The sequence below is a fragment of the Gavialis gangeticus genome, unplaced genomic scaffold (genome assembly GCF_001723915.1).
Source record: "Gavialis gangeticus isolate Ggan-Ray unplaced genomic scaffold, GavGan_comp1, whole genome shotgun sequence".
Taxonomy (NCBI): domain Eukaryota; kingdom Metazoa; phylum Chordata; order Crocodylia; family Gavialidae; genus Gavialis; species Gavialis gangeticus.
The window spans coordinates 12,790,788-12,798,147 of NW_017729009.1; the positions used below are offsets into that span (position 1 = coordinate 12,790,788).

Genomic DNA, 7,360 nt, shown 5'->3' on the forward strand with positions numbered 1-7,360 from the left:
TAGCACTAACCTACGTACATCCCTGCTCATCACCTGGCCTCACCCTGTATCCCTAAAGCATGACGGAGAAAGAGAGACCAGGAGACCACTCCTCAGCTGCTATTTTGCACTGCTTTTTGTAGACGATGGAGCTCGGCACAGTCGTGTGCTCATGGCTAGTGAGCTCCATGCCAGTGGGGGCAAGACATGAGCCCCTCATTTCATCCCCACTCGTTTCTGCCTTCTGTAGCATAAAGGATCTTCCAGCTGGTGGAAGACAGCCTCCTATGCCCTGCCCTATCCAAGTCTCCTAAAGAGAAGGATAGCCAGGACAACACCACAAGAAAGAAAGAGGAATGTGGGTTGTTATTCTGTACTCCCACAATGCTGAATGCTAAATAAGGCTCGCTCCTATTCTTGGCTCTTTGCCTGATGTTTTAAACAAAAAAAATACCGCTGTGTCAGGCATTTGCTTTGCATAACCAGAAAACAGGCTTTGTTCAGGAGTGCGGTGAGACGAAACAGGCAGAGCTGGGTTACAGAGTCCACTTCACCTCTACCCACAGCCACCAGCCTCAATCACATTTGGGGCCCGGTGACCCACAAGACAAGCTGTGTTTCTACCACTCCCAAACAGGGCGTGGGGGACTGATGAACTTTAGCATATGCCGATGTTAAATAGAAGAGATTGGACATGCTTTTAAAGCAGATTTTTAAGGAGTCGAATTTTGAAAGGAGTCCGGTACCTGGCTCCCACCAATTTTCAGTGGTATCCGAATAGATAACACCCCAGGCTAAAATCTCTCTGCTTGAAAGAACCGACTTAATCCTGTGCAGTGACACCGACTATAGAGGGAAGGACACAAGAGATTTGACATAGGGCTTGGAAACTGGTTGAGGCTAAGCCTGTCAACTCTCTAGGCTCTCGTGGTACAAGATCCAGGCCACGTTGAACCCCTTCACCACCACAGGTACCTGCAGTGTTTTGTGAGCCCCTCCTTTTTACCCCAGGTCAAGAGTTTAGTTTTTCTTACTTCTGTAGTAGTCATGGGTTGCCACAAGCGAGCCGCTTGATGGGATTGCTGCCATGTTCCTTGGTCTTTGTTCTTGTGCCGATATAAAACCTGTCGGGCAAAAGGAGAGTATGAATATGGAAAAGCCACTCAGTCATACCCACGGAGATCAGCCCCTCCAGTCACGACACCATTGCCTACTCGAATCAGGAGTTATCCAAACTACGGAGGAAGTGCTACAAGTTGCTCACGGTGTTTTCTACACCAAGAATTAAACTCAGGATTTCTCAGCCATCGCTTGCAGCATACCCAAACCACACAAACAACCCTACTGATGTTGTTTTACCCTCATCTTCACGGGTGGTAATAAAAAGGATGGCTGTAGACTATACTCTGTGGCTGCAGGAGATGGGACGAGGAGCATGGGAAGTTCAGGCTGGCTATTAGGAAAAGCTTTTCATCAGGAGGGTGGTGAAGCATTGGGACAGCTTAACTGGAGACATTGTGGAGTCTCCTGCCTTGTAAGATTAAGAGCAGGTTCAAGACACTCATGTTTGGGATGGTTTAAGTCAGGGACGATCCTACCATGAACAAGAAGTGCTTTCCAGCCCTACTTTTCTAGGAAACTTTATTAAGATGCATTATTTTCTTCTGTGCATGGTCCCAAGCTAGAGACAAAGCTACCACAGATTAAAACTTTTTATTAAAGTACTTTTTTACCCAGAAGCTAAAGATCCAACACATCCTAGGAGGAAAGATCACAGAAGTGACTGCTTATTGAAGGACAAACTAATCTGGCTAGTTCATGCACTATTTTCTCTGAATCACTAGCAGCCCATGTTTTGCTCTGCAGTCAGCAATTTAACTGCCTTGTTTATGAAAGATCAGAGCCCAGGTGTTTTTAGAAACTATTGCAAAAAACAGCGTTGAAAGGCAAATTTAAGTCCAAAATAAGAGGTCTGGCTCCAATTTTGGCAGGAAGCTCCTATCAGTCATACCCATCTGCCCAGCTTTCTGCCACCATTTGTGCAATGGAAATTTCACTGCCTGGATCCTTCATAAAAATCGTGTCCCCAAAACGGCGCGCTGCATATCGAGCGGCACTTCTTTTGATCACTTGTGTCTGAAAACCGGCACTGGCAAAGCCTTGGCCCCCTGCTCGGGGGAGCAAAACAGCCTCGGAGGGAGCTCAAGGGCGGTTGTAAGGGCAGGCTAGGGAAACTGCGGTAGTCAGATCCGTTCTGCGAGTGCAAGGAAGTCAGTCTGCTTGCTACGTCCTTCGACAGGAAAGGTCTGGACTCCTAGACTAAGGCAGCGGTTCTCATCTCCGCACTAAATATGAAAAGGCCAATTCAAACCAAACCCTTTTTCTTTAAAAGAGCTTAAAAATGCTGTTGAGTGTGCAAGACAACCGGTGAGAGAAAGCTACTATCCCATCTCCAGGAGTGTGCCACAAGACACATCCCACAGGCTGCAAAAGCAGCACGAGACCTCGTGTAGGTCCATCGCGGAGAAGCAGCGTCTACAGGCACTTGCAGAAAGCGGGAGGAATGACTTGCTTGGGGCAAAAAAAAAAGATCACGTCCTTCTCCGAGCCAACAGTTGCCAGCTCAGGAGGTGGTGGACACGGGTAGGATTTGAATGCAATTCTCATTTATTGCAAGTCCACATTGCAACTTGCTTAAACTGGAATGCAGTTCATCACCCATCAGGCACTTCCTAGTTTCATTTATTTTGCCTTGTCTATTTACAAAGGGAGCTTTGAGGACCAGCCCTCACTATTTGGAATAGCACGCGAAGGTGGGGAGCAGGTGCCCCACCTTTTCGGGAGACCTGGAGATGCTGCCGCACAAGGTCCGAGTCATTGCATCAAGATGCAATTAGTTGCATAAATTGAGACTAATAGCTGTGGGGTTCTCTGCATTCGTGATTTAACTCGTACAACCACAGCAGAAATAATGAAGGGTGTAAACATTCCCATTTACCTCCACCTCTCCCAAGCTCTCCAAAGCGTGACGCCTGCTGTACAGTTTGACTTCTGTCAGCAAAATAGAGGCAGCTAATTATACACAACCTCTCTGAACAGAGCCCAGGACTTACTATTAGCCATGTAAAACAGGCCACGAAACATGAAGCGAGTCTAACAGGGCTACGGGGACAGCGCCAGCACTCCTGAGACAGCAGCACGTCTCCTGAGCTGCAAATAAATGCAACTAAACGGGACGCGTAAATGCCTATGATTTCTCAGGGAGGTTTTCCGAATAGAAAGTTAGAAGCAAAAGTGCTCCCAGAGTAGCTGGGTCTTGGATGTCATGGAGGGGATGGACCTTTTCCACCGACCATTCAACAGGGATGAAAACGCTGCCGTCACCCAACAGCCCATAAACTGGATCAAGGGGGATTTGTTAGCATTGGAGCACGCTCGTTTTGTAGGCGTTGCATTAAACGAGCAACTGGATTTCACAGGTTTTACACAGTCCCCGTTGCTCTCGCTTGAACGACACGGCGTGCATTGTTAGCATGGCCCACATTTGGACAACTGATGCTCTGCTGTATTTGCAAGGGTCGCCTGGGAATCACAGTCCACTTGGTCGCACCATTTCTCCATTTATTAGATTAGCTTTCAGACAAAGCTCTAACAGATTTTAAACTATATCAGCCCAGAAAGTTCAAGATCCGGATCTCTGGGGGGGGGAGGGGGGAAAAAAAAAAAGCCTCTTCTCATTCACCATCAGGGCAGCTAAGATGATTTGTTTTTTTACTAGGCGGTACGTTCATGCCTGACCTCCAGCTGCGCTAGCTCTTCTGCTTACACGAGAGCTGCAATTTTTAAAGCTGAATAGAGGAAGTTTATTCTTTATGGCTAAGACACCATATCAGCTGGGTTTGTCACATGCAAACTAATCTTCTCACCGTTAGCGGGAGTCACTGAAAATGCAGCCTCAGCACGCGCTCATCTCCCAGCCAGCTTAACAGCACCACAAAGGAATATTTAGTCCAGTTTTGGGTCCCCTCCTACAGAAAGGAGGTGGACAAGTTGGAGAGAGTCCAGCGGAGGGCAAGAAAAATGGTTCAGGGGCTGGGGGACAGGACTGGCGAGGAGAGGATGAGGGAACTGGGCATATTTAGTTTGGAAAAGAGAAGACCGAGGGGGATTGAATAGCAGCCTTCACCTCCCTGCAGGGGGGCTGCAAAAAGGATGGAGCTGGATGTGATGGTGGCAGATGACCGAACAAGGAGCAATGGGCTCCAGCTGCAGCAAGGGACGTTTAGGTTGGATATTAGGAAAAACTCTCCCACTAGGAGGGTAGTAAAGCACCAGAAAAGGTTACCCAGAAAGGTGGCGGGATTTCTATGGTTGGAGGTTAAGACCCAAGCCTCGGCTGGGATGACCCAGTTGGGGATGGCTCTGCTTGGAGCAGGAAGTTGTCACCTTCCAACCCTCATTTTCTATGATTTGCAAGGTGACAGTCAAGCAAACTGATATACGGGGGCACACTTGATCCAAGAAGTTTCTTCAGATACAGCTGCTCTGAGGGATGTGTATTTAAATCCCATCGTTCAGAAGTATTTGCTTGTGGGAAACATCCCTCAGAGCGGTTCTACCGATACTTCCCTTCAGCAGCATGAGACAGATGTGCCTGGTGGGACAGAGGGACCGGATGTATTTGGGACAGTCAACCCATCACTCCGCCGGTGAAAACAGGGAGGAATCTCAGTGCGATTAGCAGGAAACGTTGGGAGAGGAGAGGAGAGCAGGAGGGATAGTCATGGTCATGGGAAGCAGACTGGAGCGAGGGACAAACCGGGACACTGCTCCTGTAGCCACAAAGGATCTCAAGAGAGATGCCTCCTGCGTTGTAGGAACGAGACCACTGACCTTTCCAACCCAAGAGGAAGTCTACCCAGCAGCAAAACAAGAGTTAGCAGATGCGGGGGGAAAAGTCCAAGCATTGCAAAACACCAGAAAGAAAACAAGAGGCACAGACGCAGAGAGACTCATTTAAATCGGCCGGTCGGCTTCCAAGCCCAGACGCAGCCCAGCCAAGGCCTGAAAGGCTCCTCCAGTACATCCCCCTGGAAAGTGCGAGTGCGCACACTAAACCGGACAGGGCATTATATACATTTTATTATATATTCTTTATATGATTAAAATCATGTTATACGATCTCAGCTCTCTCTTCCTTACAGCTAGGATGGAATATAGGATAACTGACGGTCTGTCATTTGACATTTGTCTACTATGCAGAAGCCTATCTCGATTCTCTGTTACCACAGGATATGCACACCTTGGAAGTCTGGTGCGTTTGTGGTCACATACACACACCCCTGTGACACGGGGAACTATTCATCCCAATTTACAGATGTGAAACCGAGGCGCGGAGAACTAAGGGACTGCCCTGGGCGCTCACGTAGGAAGCCCACGGCACAACAGGGACTTGCGTAGGACGGCCAGCTCCCAGAGGGTGTCCCACCACCGTCTCTTCGAATGCTGAAAAAGCAATGGGAAGATGGAAAGAGAATTTGCTTGTGGCGAAGGATTCGGATAAGCAAAAGCTTCCCACTCGCCAGTGAAATTACCAGTCGCCTCTTAAAGGACAGGATTACGCAGACCCCGATTTTGCAAGAGCGCCCAGGGCACAGATGCAAGCCGCGCAAAAGGCTCGCAGCCTCTGCTGAAACGGGGATTTGGCTTATTCCCTACCCTGCTCCCTGGAGGTCCCACCATCCATAGGCCCCCCACCCCAACGTGGGGCACTCCTTTACCCTCATGTTACACAATAAAGACACGCGTGAGACTACCTACCAAGGAAGGCAACATGTTTGGGGTTATGCTGTCTTCATACTGCAAAGCCCCAACCACATTTCTGCAATAATCGGGTTTACCTGGCAGATTTAGTTCACTTTTCTACGGGTTCAGAACAGAAGCCTTAACTGCTTGTGTTCAGAAAGTCACCCTAGCCCTAAAAGTCGCTCTCTGGCTCTGGTCAGCTAGAAAGAGAGGGTCTCCACAACCAGATTTACCGAAACAAGACATGCAACACAATTCAGAGTGCCCCAGTGAGTTGCAGGGGGGACGGGTCAGGTCTTGCTTGCATCCTTTGCCACTCGGGGGCTGGGCCCCTGGACCAAACGAAGCCCTGGCAGCCCCAAGGGCATAAAATGAGGGTATGGCAAAGTGCGTGTGGAGGCACAGCTTACCAGCCATGCCCTCCCCCACACACATGCTCAGCCATTTTAGAAACCTTTCCCAGTTAACCGTGGAAGAACATGTCTGTCCTTCAGAGGGAACCCTGGGAAGGACGCTGGAGGACTACCAGCAGCCGGCCACTTGCTGACTGCAAAGCGGGCAGAGATCCAGCTCACAAACCCCCTCCCAGCCCGGGGAGAAGTTTTGTCCTGCACGCTGGGCTCAAACCTGGGTGGGTGGAGACCCCCAACCCTCCTGCTAACCTGCGAGCAGAGGGGACCCACGAGCATCTAGCCTGTGGGCCACCCGGCACCTTAACGTCTCCGGCTGCTCTCAAAGTGAAACTTTAAGTCAGATGACAGCATTTTCTCTGACATTTTTCAATGAAAAGGGAAGCGAGCGGTAGCTGCTACAGCCTGGGGTGAATGAACTTCCCAACAGGGTGACTCAGTTGGCTTTATGCATTTTAGTGCTTCTGGAAACAGCCGATCCAGTTCTAATTTCCTCGCTCCGTCTCTATGCAGAGCTCGGCGCTGGCGAGGCAGCCGGCACTGCTATCCAAAAAAAAAAAAGTCCCTTCGCTGCCCAGTTGGACCAAAATCCAGTGCAGGCCCCTTGGCTGCTTATGCACCAGCGACACCATTCCCAGCCCGCCCCGCGTCCCAAGCGGGTCTGCCGTCACCTGGAGGACACAAGCCAGCCGCAGGTTCTCACCGCCTGCAAACTTCTGAGCAAGGAGAAGAGAGCCTCCTTCCCCAGCGCCCGCGGAGAGGGGCTCTTATTCACCATCTCTTTTTTCCTGGCATAGCATCAAACAAATTCTTTGCTCGGCAGGGCAGGCGGGCGGGACGGAGGGGCTGCCATGCCTTTTGTCTCCCTTTTGCAGAGGCTTCTTCAGCCGCCTGCTCGCGGGGGGGGGAGAAAACTCAACACAAACCGGCCTGAACTGGCTCGCAGCAACCCGCACGCAGCCTTTTCCCAACCCCCCCACCAAGCACCATCAGGCAGAAGCCCCGGGCCACGCACGCTGCCCGGTTTGGAGGGGGGGCCACAAGGACAAAGGCATCCCGAGCCCCGAGTCCGGAAAGGCAAGCGCAGCCGTGCCAAGAGCGCCGGGAGGGCGGCTCTGCCGCAGCCACGCTCGGCTGTCGACCCGGGGGACCGGGGCAGCCCGCCC

At 50.7% G+C, this 7,360-nt stretch overlaps 1 protein-coding gene across 1 annotated transcript in view; it reads right to left on the reverse strand.

The window, feature by feature from the left end:
- PPDPF (pancreatic progenitor cell differentiation and proliferation factor) overlaps positions 1-7,360 on the reverse strand; it is a 15,466-nt gene that overhangs the window by 7,712 nt on the left and 394 nt on the right. The window contains 2 exon segments of the mRNA XM_019510103.1: positions 986-1,007; positions 1,009-1,103. Of these exon segments, the coding sequence (XP_019365648.1) occupies positions 986-1,007; positions 1,009-1,068 (82 nt within the window). The 5' untranslated portion in view covers positions 1,069-1,103.